General features: G+C 55.5%; 1 protein-coding gene across 1 annotated transcript in view; it reads right to left on the minus strand.

The window, feature by feature from the left end:
- Positions 1–951: 951 nt before the first annotated feature.
- The window catches only part of DIS3L2 (DIS3 like 3'-5' exoribonuclease 2), a 197,117-nt gene continuing 182,323 nt past the window's right edge, over positions 952–15,745 (minus strand). The window contains exons 17-23 of the mRNA XM_074153228.1: positions 15,203–15,386; positions 13,933–14,019; positions 9,188–9,335; positions 8,781–8,911; positions 8,438–8,542; positions 7,625–7,726; positions 952–1,515 (exon numbers count right to left, since the gene is read on the minus strand). Coding sequence (XP_074009329.1) covers positions 1,417–1,515; positions 7,625–7,726; positions 8,438–8,542; positions 8,781–8,911; positions 9,188–9,335; positions 13,933–14,019; positions 15,203–15,386 — 856 coding nt within the window. The 3' untranslated portion in view covers positions 952–1,416. The remainder of the gene's footprint in view (positions 1,516–7,624; positions 7,727–8,437; positions 8,543–8,780; positions 8,912–9,187; positions 9,336–13,932; positions 14,020–15,202; positions 15,387–15,745) is intronic.

Consider the following 15,745-nt stretch of genomic DNA (forward strand, 5'->3'; position numbering starts at 1 on the left):
TGTCCTCAGGTCCCCTCTCCCAGGGGACACAGTCACATGCTGCCTGTCAGGCCCTGGTGCAGCTTGTGCCAGCGCACCCACACAGTGAGGTACCTGCTGTGGGCAGGGGACAGCACCACATTCACCAGCGCCCAGCGAGGAACAGGAGACCCAGGGAGGAGCAGGCTGCTCCCACCATCTCCCACGTCCAAAGGTGACATCCACATGTGGTTGCACCAGGTCATCTGGAAGGACGCTGCCAGGAGCACAACCCTTGGGGACTGCAGGTGACCCTGATGGCTTCCACAGCTTGTCAGCTCCTGGAGAGCGTGTTGTCCCCAGCCCTGACCATTCCAGGACCCAATCCCCCACCTGGAGCAGGGCAGTCCAGGTTTGGCCAGCTCCTGGCTCCTGCAAAGGGCAGATGTGTCCGTGCCAGGGCCACATCTGTCACCACTGATGAGGCAGAGCGAAGCAGGGCTCCCTCCCTGCCTGACACGATGGATCCAGTCCTCGCCAGACGTCAGTCCCTCCACCAGCCACCACTCGTGGCTGCCCATCCCTGCAGGGGTGATGAAGTGGAGGCTGCCAGAGCAGCCCACGCCCCAGGAGACATCCTGCGTGGCATGGGTGGGGGACATGGGGACGGGGAGCAGGCAGAGGTGCCTGGAGACTGCAGAGGGGTGGTCAGTCCGTGAGGGGCTGGACACTCTCTTGAGCAGCAGGGAGAAGCAAGGACATGGTGCTGCAGGGTCCCCTAGGGGTGTGAGGCTGGAGGCCAGGACGTGAGGGGCTGGAGCAGCACCTGGTGGCTCCCCGGCCAGGGGAGGTGGAGATGCCGCTTGGATTTCACAATACCCAGGAAGCAGCAGGCAGGGGAAGGCATGGGGCTGCCTGGGAGTTGAGTTATTGCTGGGATTCCCGGCTGAGGGAACATGGAGGAGACAAAATAAAACCTGCGCGACCCCCCCACACAGCTGCTGACCCAGCTTTTATTACATGACACACAACCCTGCAAGAAACCCTCCTGCACGGCCCCACGGCCGCATCCCACTGCATCCCACCACATCCCACCTGCGACGGTGGGGCCAGCCCCTCTCTGCTCCCTGGAACGCATGTCCCCACTCGGCCCTCACCACAGCCACCCGAGGTGGCTGGGGACAGACACCGCTGCCTTAAAAAAAAAAAAGAAGAAAAGAAAAGAAAGCATCAGGCTAAAAATATCTGAGAGTCCAAATGCTCTGCCTGGGGCAGGCTCAAGCCCTGAGCCCCGCTCCCAGCCGGAGTTAAAATCCAAATGAAAACCAAAACGGCATCACTTTTAAAACTCAAAACCCCAAACTCCTTGTGGGTCCCCTCCGTCCCCGGCAGGCACCGGTGCAGGGACTGGGAGGTGAGGAAGTGTCGGCAGCGGGGAGCAGGCACAGCCCAGGGCGCTCACTTCTCCGAGCCCGGTCTCTTGAGCAGGGCGCTGTACTTGAGCGGGACGCCATCTGACGTAAGCACGACTTCCACCAGTGTGAAAATGGTGATCACCTTCAGGAAGGGAGAGAAACACAGAGAGAACAGGGTTTTTCAGGTGGCTTGGCATCACATCAGGATTTGCTTAGAGCCAAGCTGGCTTTTGCTGCCTCTGCTGCGGCACCCATCGGAAGCCAGGGAACGGGGCAGGACAGCTTCAGATAACTCTGCTGGGACGCAGGGTGCTCCTGGGGCTGGGGCTGGATGTAGCACCTTCAAGGGCTGGGCTGCAAAGCTAGCCAGGGAACCCAAACTGACCTAAATGAACCTCCCAAATCATCTTCGCTTATTCCAGCCTGATCAGGCCCCAGTCTCGTTCCCCACACAGTCCGGGAAGGAGCGTGGGTGATTGCGCCCTCAGCTTTGGGTCCCAACCTCCCCTAACGCCCACCCGTGTCTCCCCTCTCCAGCCGGAGAACACACATCATCCCTTAATGAGGCAACCTGGCCGAGCGCCAACCGTGGGCTGCGGCGAGAAGGGTTTTCCACATGATGCTGAGCATTTTCTCAGCATCCCACAAGGAGGGAACGACGCACCCCCCCCCTCCATGCCCCTGCAGCAAGAGGAGACCCGGGAAGGGAGCACAATGGATGAGAGAGACGCAAGGGAATAAAGAGCCCAGAAAATCAATCCCTCCTGTTCAGGAACGCTCTGCCTCCTGCTGCCACCTCCCCGGTCCTCTGAATCCATCTCTTCATGCAATTTCATGGATTAGAAGCGTAGAGCATTGATCAGGTCTATCCCCGAGGCACGTTAATGGTCTGGCTGTGACACCGGGAAGGGCCGTGGCCAGACATTTGGGGACTTTGCTTGCCAGAGCCTGTCCCCCAGCCCTGTGCTGGGGCAGGGCTCAATGGGGCCATCTGCTTGGGGCTGGCCCGCAGGAGGAGCGGGCACAGAGCCACCAGCATAACCTTGTCACACCCTTCCCAGCCCACCCCGCGCTGGCCGCTCCAGATTAATCATTCAGAGCAGGAAAACCTCATTGAGACTTAAACGCATCAAAGTGGCCAGCGAGGAGCAAGCCACAGGGAAATCCTTTTTCAGATGGTTGCCCAGATAGCTGCTGGCTGTCTAGCACCAGCTCCTGCCCGTCCCAGCTGGCAGGAGCGCAGGGGGCGGTGGCCATGGGGCAGCCCCCCACGTCTGGGGGAGTAAAATGGGGATTATTAGGGCTCTCTCTTGCAGTCCTGCCCCATCCCTTTGCTGAACCACCAGGGAACAGCATGATTTCACATCAAATCCCTCGAGTCTTAGAATCAGAATCAGAATCAGAATCAGAATCAGAATCGTAGTGGTTGGAAGGGACCTCAGAGATCATCGAGTCCAACCAACAGTAAAAAAAAAAAAAAAAACAAAACAAAACAAAAACCACACCACAAACAAAACCACCACCCACCACCTGAACGCACAACAACAACAACCAAACCAAAAACCATCACCCACCCACACAGCACCCCACCACAAACCAGTAATCTTGGACACTAGAGCATGCCCTGAAGAACCATGTCTACACGTTTCTTAAATACCTCCAGGGATGGTGACTCCACCACCTCCCTGGGCAGCCCATTCCAATGCCTGATAACCCTTTCAGTAAAGAAATGTTTCCTAATATCCAACCTGAACTTCCCCTGGCGCAACTTGAAGCCATTACCCCTTGTCCTATCATCTGTGACTTGGGAGAAGAGACCGACCCCCGTCTCTCTACAGCCTCCTTTCAGGTACTTGTACAGAACAATAAGGTCTCCCCTCAGTCTCCTCTTCCCCAGACTGAACAACCCCAGCTCCCTCAGCCTCTCCTCGTAAGACTTGTGCTCCAGACCCCTCACCAGCTTCGTTGCCCTTCTCTGGACCCGCTCCAGCACCTCAATGTCCCTCTTGTGGTAGGGGGCCCAAAACTGGACACAGTACTCGAGGTGGGGTCTCACCAGTGCCGAGTACAGGGGGACGATCACCTCTCGGTCCCTACTTGCCACACTGTTCTTGATACAGGCCAGGATGCTGTTGGCCTTCTTAGCCACCTGGGCACACTGCTGGCTCATGTTCAGCCGACAGTCGACCAACACCCCCAGGTCCTTTTCTGCCAGGCAGCTCTCCAGCCACTCTGCCCCCAGCCTATAGCGCTGCCTGGGGTTGTTGTGACCGAAGTGCAGGACCTGGCACTTGGCCTTGTTAAACCTCATCCCGTTGGTCTCGGCCCATCGATCCAGCCTGTCGAGATCTCTCTGCAGAGCCTCTCTACCCTCCAGCAGATCAACACTGCCACCCAGCTTGGTGTCGTCTGCGAACTTACTGAGGGTGCACTCGATCCCCTCGTCCAGATCATTGATAAAGATGTTGAAGAGAATTGGCCCCAGTACCGAGCCCTGCGGGACACCACTCGTGACTGGACGCCAGCTGGATTTAACTCCATTCACCACCACTCTCTGGGTCCGGCCCTCCAGCCAGTTTTTAACCCAGCAGAGGGTATTCCCATCCAAGCCATGGGCAGCCAGTTTCTCCAGGAGGATACTGTGGGAGACTGTATCAAAGGCTTTGCTGAAGTCCAGATAAACAACGTCCACTGCCTTTCCTTCATCCAGCAAGTGGGTCACTTTGTCATAGAAGGAGATCAGGTTTGTCAAGCAGGACCTGCCCCTCGTGAACCTGTGCTGGCTGGGCCAGATCGCATGGGTGTCCCTCATGCGTTGCATGATGGCACCCAGGATGATCTGCTCCATGATCTTCCCAGGCACCGAGGTCAGACTGACAGGCCTGTAGTTCTCTGGATCATCCTTCCTGCCCTTCTTGTGGATGGGCATCACATTTGCCAGACGCCAGTCGGCCGGGACCTCCCCAGTTTGCCAGGACTGCTGGTAAATGATGGAGAGTGGCTCCGCAAGCACTTCTGCCAGTTCCCTCAGTACCCTCGGGTGGATCTCATCTGGTCCCATAGACTTGTTTGCATCTAGGTGTTGGAGCAGGTCCCTCACCACCTCCCTTTGAATTGCAGGGGCTTCACTCTGCTCCCCGCCCCTGCCTGCTAGTTCAGGGGTCTGGATATTTAGGGAACCCCCTATCCTACTACTAAAGACAGAGGCAAAGAAGGCATTTAGGACTTCAGCCTTCTCCTCATCTTTGGTTACTATGTTACCTCCCTTATCCAGTAGAGGATGGAGGTTCTCCCGAGATCTCTTCTTGCTATTGATATATTTATAGAAATTCTTTTTATTGTTTTTAACATCCAGAGCCAGGTTGAGTTCTAGTTGGGCTTTGGCCTTCCTAATCTTTTCCCTACATAACTTTGCTATACCTTTGTAATCTTCCTGCGTGGCCTGCCCCTTTTTCCAAAGGTCATAAATTCTCCTTTTTTCTCTAAGCTGTGACCCTATCTCTTTGCTCAGCCAGGCCGGCCTTTTCCCCCGACGGCTCGCTTTACAGCGCGTAGGGATGGCCCGCGCCTGGGCTTTTAAGACTTCCTCCTTGAAAAACACCCAGCCTTCCTGAACACCTTTGCCCTTCAGGGATTCCCCCCATGGGACTTTTCCAACCAGTGATCTGAAAAGGCTGAAGTCCGCCCGCCGGAAGTCCAAGGTTGAGGTTTTGCTAGCCCCCTTTCTTACCTCTCTAATAATTGAAAACTTGACCATTTCATGGTCACTAAGCCCAAGACGGCCTCCGACCACCACATCTCCCACTAGTCCCTCTCTATTTGTGAGCAGCAGGTCTAGAGAGGCACCTCCCCTGGTTGGCTCACCTACCAGTTGTGTCAGGAAGTTATCTTCCATACACTCAAGGAACCTACTAGCCTGCCTGCTCTCTGCTGTGTTGTATTCCCAGCAGATGTCCGGTAGGTTGAAGTCCCCAACCAGAACAAGGGCTGGCGATCGAGACACTTCAGCCAGCTGCTTATAGAATGCCTCGTCTACCTCCTCATCCTGGTTGGGTGGTCTATAGCAGACTCCCAGCACCAGATCTCCCTTGCTAGCCTTGCCCTTCATCTTTACCCATAAACACTCAACTCTATCATTGCTGCAATCAATTTCCATACAATCAAAACACTCCCTAACGTACAGAGCCACACCCCCACCTCTCCTTCCTTGCCTATCCCTCCTGAAGAGCTTATAGCCATCCATCACAGCATTCCAGCTATGACCATCATCCCACCATGTTTCTGTGATGGCGATTATATCATAGATGTCCTGCTGCACAATGGCTTCCAGCTCATCCTGTTTGTTGCCCATGCTACGTGCATTAGTGTAGATGCACTTAAGCCGGGCACCCGATTTCACCCCCATCCATGGTTCTTTCCCCTCAGGCTCGTTACCAATGGGCCTGGTATCCTCCCCTTCCCCTTTTGATTCTAGTTTACTCCCGGGTACCACTTCAGTGACCCTGGTTCCAACCCCGTCCCCCTTCAAATCTAGTTTAAGGCCCTCTTAATGAGCCATGCTAACTCCTGTCCCAATATCCTTATTCCCCTTTGGCTTAGGCTTTCCCCACCTGCCGCAACCACGCCTGGTGACCTATAAGTCTGCCTATGCTCAAAGAATCCAAAGTCTTGGCTTTTACTCCAGCCTTTCAGCCTAGATCCACTTCATACTCAAGGTCTGAGTAATTAATGCCCACTGGGGTCCTGGCCATCTCCTGGAGCTCAGGGAGAGATGGGGGCAACACATCCCCTCTGCGGCGGGGCCAGCCAGCCCAGACCTGTGCACGGCTTCCCGCAAACAGCCTTCCCTGACATTCCTGCTGCCTGGATGGGCTGAGCCAAACAGGGAAGCAGAGGCCAAGTGCCAGGGCCAGGTGGGCAGCTAGTGGGGCTTGGTGCCACAGGGTGTCCGGGTGACATCTCCCATGGCTCAGCACGGCTCCTGGGGATCTGGCTCATCCCAGGGCTGGAGACTTATTAACTTGGGGATCTGGGAGGACAGCTCAGAGCCCGCCACCAGGGGAGGGCTCTGGTGTTTTCTTAGGAGGTGTGGAGGGTTCGTGGAGGAGTTTCCTCTACTGCCGAGTGTTTGCTTAAGCAAAATGGGCCCCACTCATGCTGGGGCGTCATTTTCCATGCAGGTCCCTGATAGGGTGTAAGTGATATCCGCTCCTGTAGGAAAGGAGGAACCGAGGCCACTTCGGGCCACGTCCAGGGGGCTTCTCTGAGCCAAGCTGAGAAAGGAAAGCTCAGCTTCAAAGGGAGGGAGGCCTGCAGAAATCCCTGCAGCTCTGACCGCTACACCTCCCCTGGGAGGGAAAGGGATCCCCAGGACATGGACTATACCAGCTGGGGGGGTCAGCCAGCCCTGTATCGGGAGTCTTTTTCATCCAGCCCCAGGTGGACAAGGATGGGTTGTGCTGGGCTTGGCTGGAAGTGGGGTTCAAGGGCAGAACCCCCGTGGCGGCACAGGGAGAGACTGGGATTCAGCCCTGCTGTCCCTGCCCAGGCAGCGGGCAGGGATCAGAGCAGTCAACACAGCTGTGATTTTATAGCGACGCCAGACAAAAGTTGGCAAAGAAGCACCACTTAATCAAGCCAGACAAATGCGATTGCTGCCTTTGATTGAGTTACCAAGTTAATAGATGACAGGGACACAAGAGAGAGATCTCTAGATGCTGTTAAACCATTTGACACTGCATCTGAGGAAGTCTGACTTAAAAAATTCCTCCTAATTGGGTCTCAACCCTGTCACAGGGATGGAAACCCAAAGGAAGAGCCTTGCCAGTGAGGGGGCAAGGTATGCCAGGATGGGGGGAAGAGTCTAGACAAGCGCTGCCTTAGGCCTGATCTTACTTAACATCTTAATTGATGATCTAGAAGAAGGAAGTAAACAGCATGTTAATTCAATTCCTGGAGGAAACTGAATTGGAAGGCAGGGCACACAGCAGGCAGGGCAGAGTCTGAAGGCCATGGAGGGGTCAGATGCGGGGGCAGTGAAGAGATGGAGCAGAGCTGGATGGCAGAGGAGGTTGAGGCTGAGGTTGGGCTCGCTGGGGAGGGGACAGAGAGGGACAGCAGGACCTGATAGCCTGCGCAGTGGTCCTGTCTCCCAGACCTATCCCTGTAGAGACCACAGGATCTGCCTGTTGCACACAGCCTCCACGCCAGCCCTATGGTGTTTGAGCCTGTCCCACGCTGGGAATTCTTACCTGGGGCACAGATTCCTCCTCCAGCGTCTCTGGCTCCCACATGAGTGTCAACTCTGGCTTTCTCCCCACCTTCTGGAAGTGGAAGCCCAGCAAGGGCAGTGCCTGCAGGCAGGAAGAATGTTGGTAACAGCCTGTGGCCCTAACAACATCGCCCCACTCAGCTCTCCCCCTCCACTTTGCCTGCAGATGGAGATGATGCTGCTTTTGTGCGGCACGCTGCCTCTGCAGCTCTTTAACAAGCGGGATGCAGCAGCCTGTGAGCCTGAGCCTAGCACGTAAATCAGGGGCTGCTGTGATACACAAACAGCCCATATATCATGCTATATGTCCTGTTTAAAGATGTCATTGCCAGCCATATAACCAGGTTATTAAGAGAAGATGCTGTCACTAACCGCAGGTGCTGGCCTACAGTGGTGCTGTCACAGCCCCAGATATACCGTCTGATTAAATGAAATGAAAGCCAGCCTCTCTCCCTGTCCTCGCTTCAGCACTGTGTTGATCTCTGTCCCCCCAAATCCCCCTTTTAACTAGATCAGACCACCTCCAACATGCAGCAGGGAGAAGCTGGTCCTTGGAGACTGGGCTGCTCCAGACCCCCCCAGCCCCTCGCGCCTGCCCAGGGCCGAGGGATGGAGGGGAAACCCCAGGAAGGCTCCCTGCCCTCCGGCCAGCCCGGCTCGGGTGCAGCTCTGCCAGCAGCGGGGCTGGCACAGAAGGGCACCAGGACAGCCACTGCCTCCAGTGATGCCAGGCTGCTGCAGCCCTCTCTGCTCAGGCAGCGTTGGCACCATCTCACACTGGTGGGGTACTTACATTGCAGTAGATGCGCTTCTGAACTCCAAACTTCAGCACCAGGACATCAAAGGCCTCATTCAGGACACCCATAACCATGGCCTCTGACTCCAGAGGACCACACTCCTGCCAAGAGACAGAGCTGTCACTACACTGGCATCCCCCATCCAGCCATCCCTAAGGGGTGCCAGTGTCTCCAGGCCCTGGAGCTCTGGCAGTGGTGGTTGCTCAGTGTGTCCCCTCACTGTTTGCCTTCCCCAAGGTCAGCTGGGTGGCCACACAGCCCTCTGCCTGGTGGCATCTAGGCTGAGCTTTCATGGGGAAATCCAGAGATACCCAGGGGGAAGATAGTCTTGGCTCTTACCCTGACGAAGATGCTGAAAAAGAGGTCAGCGCTGAGCTCCTGCACCCTCTTGGAAGCCATCTTCCGGTCGTTGCAGTGATCTGCCTGTCTCTGGATGGCCTCTTTCTCCATCTTGATGGGGGAGCTGGCACCTGGGAAGGGGACAAGTGACAATGACATGCCCATGGTCCCTCCCACTCCAGAGCCACACCATGGCACCCTGGACCCAGATGCCCAGCTCACCTCCACGTCCCTGTTATTTGAGGGCATCCATGTGCCACGAGCTGCCCCATGGAACGCAGACTCCCAGCACCCAGCCCCTGTGGCTGGCAAGGCAGGAACCCAGGAGTCCTGCCTGTGCTGGCCACAGCCACCCCCTCCCCTGGCAGCACCCAGAGCTGCTCTGTAAGCATCGGGGCGGCACCTACCGAGCGAGGCGGAGAGGAGACGGTGCACCATGACATCCGCGTAGCGGCGGATGGGCGAGGTGAAGTGTGTGTAGAAGGGCACGTTCAGGGCGTAGTGGCGAAAGAGGGTCTCGTCCTCCAGGACACCAGTGCAGAAATAGAGAGCCATCTGAAAGGGGGAAGAAGCGAGGGAAGAGGGTGAGCAAGGATGGTAGGAGGACCCTGCATGAGGCTGGAGGGGTTTGTGTCTGCCAGACAGAGCTACAGCAGCTGATGGTTCTTCACCTGCTGCTCAATTTGGGCTGCACAGGGACAAGATGGGTACTGCAGGAACTCAGCACAGAGCAAAGGGGGCAAAGCCAGGGAGCTGCTGGCTGGCAGCTGACCCTGCCTGGCCACAAAGATTACATCAACTTGCACATCACACATGGGTTTAAGCTGTTCCCTGCATCTGCTCAGGCCCTGGGGCTCATTCACCATCCTCCTGCCTTTCAGGGGAGAGCCCAGCCTGCCCCGTGCCCACCGCGAATGCTCTCCCAACAAGGGGTCTTGCAGAGCAGCTCCCTTGCCAGGTTGTGGGTCCGGCTGCAGGCTCCACACACCCCTTGCACCTGCCTGGAGAGCACTGGGGGCTGGGATGAGTGGCTCCTCCATTCACCGAGGAGAAGAAGACAGCCCCGCTGTGATCCCTACTGCTCCATCCCATGACGGCCGCTGGGAAGCCTGGCTAAACCAACAGTGGGGCCACTTCAGCACGGTGCTGCCTAGCAGCCTCTTCAGTGGGGACCTCTCCTGGCTGCGCCGCCCCTGTTATCCCACATGTTACAGCTTTTATTTTTACATCTGTGGAACACCAGCCCTCGGGGCTGGGAAAACAATGGGGCTGAGCCTGGGGAGGCGGGGAGGGGAGGCTGCGCGGGTCAGGGGGGTTGCGGCAGGGTCACGGCACAGTGGCGATTGAATGAACTCGTTTAAAAATAAGAGCAAGTGATTTTAAAAAAAACAGGAGTAGCCAGCTCTGATTACAGAGCCGTCCTGGGATCCATGGTTTGGGCAGCTGCATCCTCCCCTCTCCAGCCCAGCGACACAGCCAGCTCCTGCTGAGCAGCAATGCACTGATCTGGGCAAGTAAATAGAGCAGGTTAAAAAAAGCAGCATCGGTCCCGGCCTTATTATGAGACCCAAGAGCTGGGATAGGAGCCGTGGCGGCTGCCAATTTCCACAACCCAGAATTAAATTGTTTCTGATGGACTCCATGAAGTACAGTCTACACTCAATTAGCTCGGCTCCCACCGAACAAGGCTCTGCACGGTCGGGCTGGGAGACAGGCTGAGCTCTGGAGGCTGCTGCAGGAGGTGAGTGCCCTTGTGCAGACCGACAGCATGCAATTACAGGGGGTTTACAGCCCCTCTGCCAGGCTCCCAGGCAGAAGGGAGGAAGGTCCCTGCAATGCCAGGCAGGCAGAGAGCAGAGCATACCCATTTGATGGCACAGGTCAAAATCCCTGCTACAAGAATGCCACTGGGAAGGGCTCATCCCTTCCCTATGCCCAGCAGTGCAGGGCAAACCCCTGCCTTGTTTTAACTTAGAAAGATGCTGAAGGTCCCGTGCTGCTTGTTGTTGCCAGGGGCACTTCCTGATGGATGTGCTGGCCAAACCCAGCTGCTGCTGGGTCCGGCACCATTTTTGACATCCTGCTGGCAGCTCATGACCCTCACGAGGTCGGCATCAGCTTGGGTATCACAGCAAAAATACTTTTCTGGGCTGTGGTAAGGTTACACACTGCAGGGATTCCAGTCTGACACGTATCTGATACCCGTCCTCGCCACCACGACAGCGATACCCAGTGACACCAGCCTGGCATAGAGCAGATGTTTTCTCATTAACAGATTTGACTCACAAGTGGTCTCAAATCCCCAGGGTTTGCCGCAATCCCTGGAGAACCACAAGGAGCTTGGAAATAAATCAGCCCCAGTCAACCTGTGAGGCTTTTGCTCTCACGGACAGATTGAATCCCCGAGTGACTGAGCCCCTGAAAAATGATATGTCGCTGCTCCTTCATCTGTTACGAGGCTCCTGGCATGGCAATCCAGGCGCTCCCCCAGACACATGCATTACCACTTGCTTCCCATCTCCCTCCTCCTCCAAGAAGCTGATGTCTTGACCCCCAGTGTGCAGCAAAGATGGAAGACACAGACTCAGTGCGACCATGGATTAAATCTGTGGGCAGCTCGTTTTGGCTGATTTAACTGCAGCCTCGTCCCTGAAACACCAGGTTTATCACTGGGAGCTGCGGTGCATGCAGGGATACGGGTGACTCCACCGTGCCCTGGGCCCAGACGGTCTCGCCACGCCATCTGTCAGAGCAATGGCCCAGTCCTTGACACAGGCACGGGCCCCTGTGTGGCTGCTCTGCAGCTGCCAACACTCAGATCTGTCCTGAGAGACCGTGGTGTCAGGAACATGGGCAGGATGGGGCCAATTCTCCCATCTGCTCTAATACTGGTAGCAGACAGCAAAAAATCCACCTCCCAGGGAAAGCTCACTCCATTGAGTATCTGTCTGCCCTTTCAGAGGGGCACTGAGAGGGCTTTAAACTACCCGTCCTCTGCATTCACTAGCCAAACAATGGTGGGAATCTGAACTGTTCAGGATTTTGGGGAGCTGTGAGTCCACCCCACAGTAGGAGTGTGGCCAGGGACCAGAAACCACAGAGAGCAACACCAATGTCTCTCGCTCCCGCAGTGCCGTGGTGCTTCCTTATGGACTGGAGGTCACATGGATCCACCACCATGAGCATGTCCTGGGTCAGATTGGAAAGCAGCCCTAAGGACAGGAGGGGAGCATCTGCTCACCTGGCTGAGGGCTTTGGGCACTTCTGAAAATCTATTTCCAAGCTAAACAATAATTCAGCAAATGGTCAACTGCATAAGCTCATCCCAGGATCAAGACAGATTTCTGCTTCTTCTCACTCATGCAATACTTCCAATAACGAGAGCACACCATCACACGGGGCAATACCATCCTGCCGGGGAATGCTGGCAGATGGGAATGCCAGCAGATGAGAATGCTACTCGCCATCCAGACACAGGCTGCCCTGCAGGGACAATGGGCTCAGCTGTAAACCGGGTTTTTGCCTGTTATGGGTGTGTTCCAGACAGCAGGTTTGCCAGGCGTGAGTGGACAGCACACCACACCTGAACACACGGGCACCTTGGTCTGCTGCTGATGAAATGACTCTAGTTCCTGCCAAAATCATGTCTCACAGAATATCTCTTTTAAAAGTTCCTCTTTCTTCTTCCCCAAACTCTCTGTCTGGTATCTGCTCTGCAGAAGACTTCATCCCCAAAACCTTGATACCTCTTTTGCGTATGGATCTGACATGTATTCCAGGCCTAAGTCTTAACAAGAGCCACTGGGAGGTATCTCAAAGTACACCCACCCTTTCTCAGACCACAGCCTCAGGAGACCACAGAGGCAAAATTTCAGCAAGTCAGTGGGTCCCAAAAGACTCATCTTCTCCTTGGTGCCAGGGCAGAATCAAGTTGCCTTCTCCTTGCTCATCCCTCCTGGCCCACAGCCAGGCTTGCACCACAGCCAGCAGGACCAGAGAGGGACCCCAGGGAATGCACGTCACCGGTGCGTTCACCTGCTAGTACCTCCCACCAGAAAAGGGAAGATGTGACAGAACGGACCAGGACAAGTCAAAGCAGGACATAGGATCCGGGACAACACAGCCAGCTCCAGAGGACACCCCCCGCACTTTACAGAGCACTCCTGAGCTGGACACATACACGAGGGGGTGATCTACTGACCGGCTTCAGTCCCCAATCCCACTTGCAAGCAAGCATTAAGTCACTAAAGTACAGCAGGACTTCAGGCAACTGCTAATGAGTAAATGGAGCAAATAAGCTAATTAGAAGAGTGACAGTCAAATGAGTGATGTTGGGAAGATGATTCATTCCTGCAGCGATAAGCAGGCCACAACAGAGAGACTGTTTCAGGAACATGCCCCTTCTCCTTGTGGGGCAGGCCTGCCCTCAGAAGAGGCTGTGCTATGCCCAGCTGCAAATGCAGACAGGCAGATGCTTCACAAAAACTTTTCTTGATGGCGATAAGCATCCAAATAAGCATCCCGAGCTGCAGACACACCAAACATGACAATCAGCGAGATCAGCACAAGCCTCCACTGCAGAGACCTTCGCAGAAGGTCGCTTGATCTGGAGGGAGACCAAAGGGTTTCCAGAGCTTCCCTGCTTCTAAGAGCATGTGTCCAGGCACCAGGCATCGTGTTATAAGGCCAGTCCCACACTCCTACATCATCCTGACTCTTGATTCCTTCTTTGGACCAGCTGGGATACTATGATGTGAAGAAATGGCACAGACATGAACCACAGAGCCCACCACCAGCTCTTCACAGAGGAGGCCGGGTCCTTGTGAGTCTGCAGACTTCCCACATGCAACTTCAAAGGTGAAACATCTGAACTGGTAATAACAAGGACACTATGTGAGGCAAGGAAAACCTCAGCCTGACCCTGCCATCCAGTGAAGCTCTGTTGCCCATGGGATACCCCCATTGCCACCTGTCTGGGACTGGAAGCACTGGTAGAAGCTGCTGGCAGCCTCACAGCACCATGTTTAGTGTCCATTCGCTCCCCTTCCACATAACAACTAGCTGCGGTAATGCAGAAGGGGTGAGGGCTGAAGATGGAGCCACAGCAGACAGCTACAGCCAGACATGTCCACCAACACAGTGCTTTTCTCACCTGCATGGGCCTGGAGAACATGTTGGTCAGCACTTCTTTCCTGGCTTCAGAGTATTTGTCAGCACCAAATGTTTCATTTAAACTTTTCTGGAGGAGAAAAGAGAGAGAGCATTCAGTGTTGGCAAGCTATGGAGGTAGGGGGACCCAGGCAGACCTTACTGGGGCAAACAGCACCTTGTCAGAGCCAAATTCCTCCTTTCCCTGCAAATCTCCTCGTAAACCGGAAAGTGCACATGAAAAAGGGTTTTTGCCCTGGTCCCAGCAGCCCTGACAGAACTGCATACAGAGTCCTGAGTGATGACCCACCTCCCAGAGTCAGCAGCTGGAAGCAGCCGGGGCACAGGGACCGCTGTCTCTGTCCCTAGAAGTGCAGTGTGCGAGAGTGCCCACAGCCCCTTTCCTGACCTGTGTCTGGCTCTCATCCAGCCACTGAGAGCTTCAGTGCAGGGACTAATGGGACTCTGGGAAGATGTGGGTACGGGAGGTCACTGCCCGGCGCTAGTGGCGAGGCAGGGCTGGAGGGTTCAAAGTGCAGGAGAGGAGCTGAATGCGCAGCCCCACGTCTGCTGACATAGCCTCGGTGCAGCCAGCGAGAGGGGAAAGCAGTCCCAGCTGACGGAGGGGTGTGCGGGAGGGCAGCGGGGATGGGATTAACAGAGGATTATCCACAGTCCAGTTGCGGTGAGTAAAGAAAATCCTGGAACCTGCGCTGTGCTGTTCAGCTGGAGTTCAGCCTCAGGACACGCTCGGTGGAGGATCGGTCAGATACCTCCCATGCTGCCTGCATCTGACCTTTCCCAGCACCGCTCTCCAGTCCTTCCCAGTCACCCTGCTGCCCTCCCTGAGACCTTCAAGCAGCCCAGACAGAAACAACACCTTGCAGAGATACTTTTCCTGAGGTAGAGAGCAAATGCCCTGCCCAGGGTCTGCTGAGAGAAGGCAGAGAAAGGAAATGTGGGTGTCCCAGTGAGTGGTCCTGTGCTGAAACATCCTTCCCATTGCAGACAGGGCAGCACTGGGGTCACTTCCAAGGTCCTCCTTCCTCCACTCTAAGATCATGCACAACATGGCTGATGAGGACAGGCTGCGCCACCCTTGCCCAGCGCTGGTGGGGTCAAGAGTGAGTCAAGGAGGTGTTTTGTTTTGGCATGGGATAGTTGTCAGCTCTTCCAGGGCAGAGGGGGACAGGGAATAAACCACACGCTGCTGTAAACACACCACCACACAGCTGCCCACCCTTTGTCCCCATGGCCATGGCCAGGGCACTCACATGCAGGGTCCCCGCGCTGCTGAAGTCAATGTCGAGGCCAACTTGGTTGCAAAACTCCATGAGGTCTTTCAGCAGCTTGGTTTGGGGTGGGGGGTGGCGGCGAAGCAGGGCCTGCTCGGGGAAGGAGCGGTAGATCTGATGGGCCACGGCCATGTTGGCGAGCAGCATGAACTCTTCCACCAGCCTGCAGCACGAGAAAAACAACCCCAGGCCCTGGTTAGAGAGAGGAGTCCCCTGGGAAGCCAAGCCAGTCCATAGTGATGGGAACTAATACGACACGGGGGGACGGGGGAGCAGCTTGTAGTTGCTGTTAGAAGCAAAGATTAGATGTGAGACTGCAGCAAATCCCCCTCCAAATTCTCACTTTCTAGCTGAGGTTTCCCCGGGGACTCAGAGCAAGCCGTCCTACTGGCGCAGACAAGCAGAAGTCAGTGATAAATTGACAGCTTAAATTAGGATAAAATAATCTCCCTTTAGGTCATTTTATCTCCTGAAACGCTCGACAAGCAAAACAAACACTGTGTGAGAGATATCATGGAAAAC

Source organism: Numenius arquata, chromosome 9 (assembly GCF_964106895.1).
Source record: "Numenius arquata chromosome 9, bNumArq3.hap1.1, whole genome shotgun sequence".
Lineage (NCBI taxonomy): Eukaryota > Metazoa > Chordata > Aves > Charadriiformes > Scolopacidae > Numenius > Numenius arquata.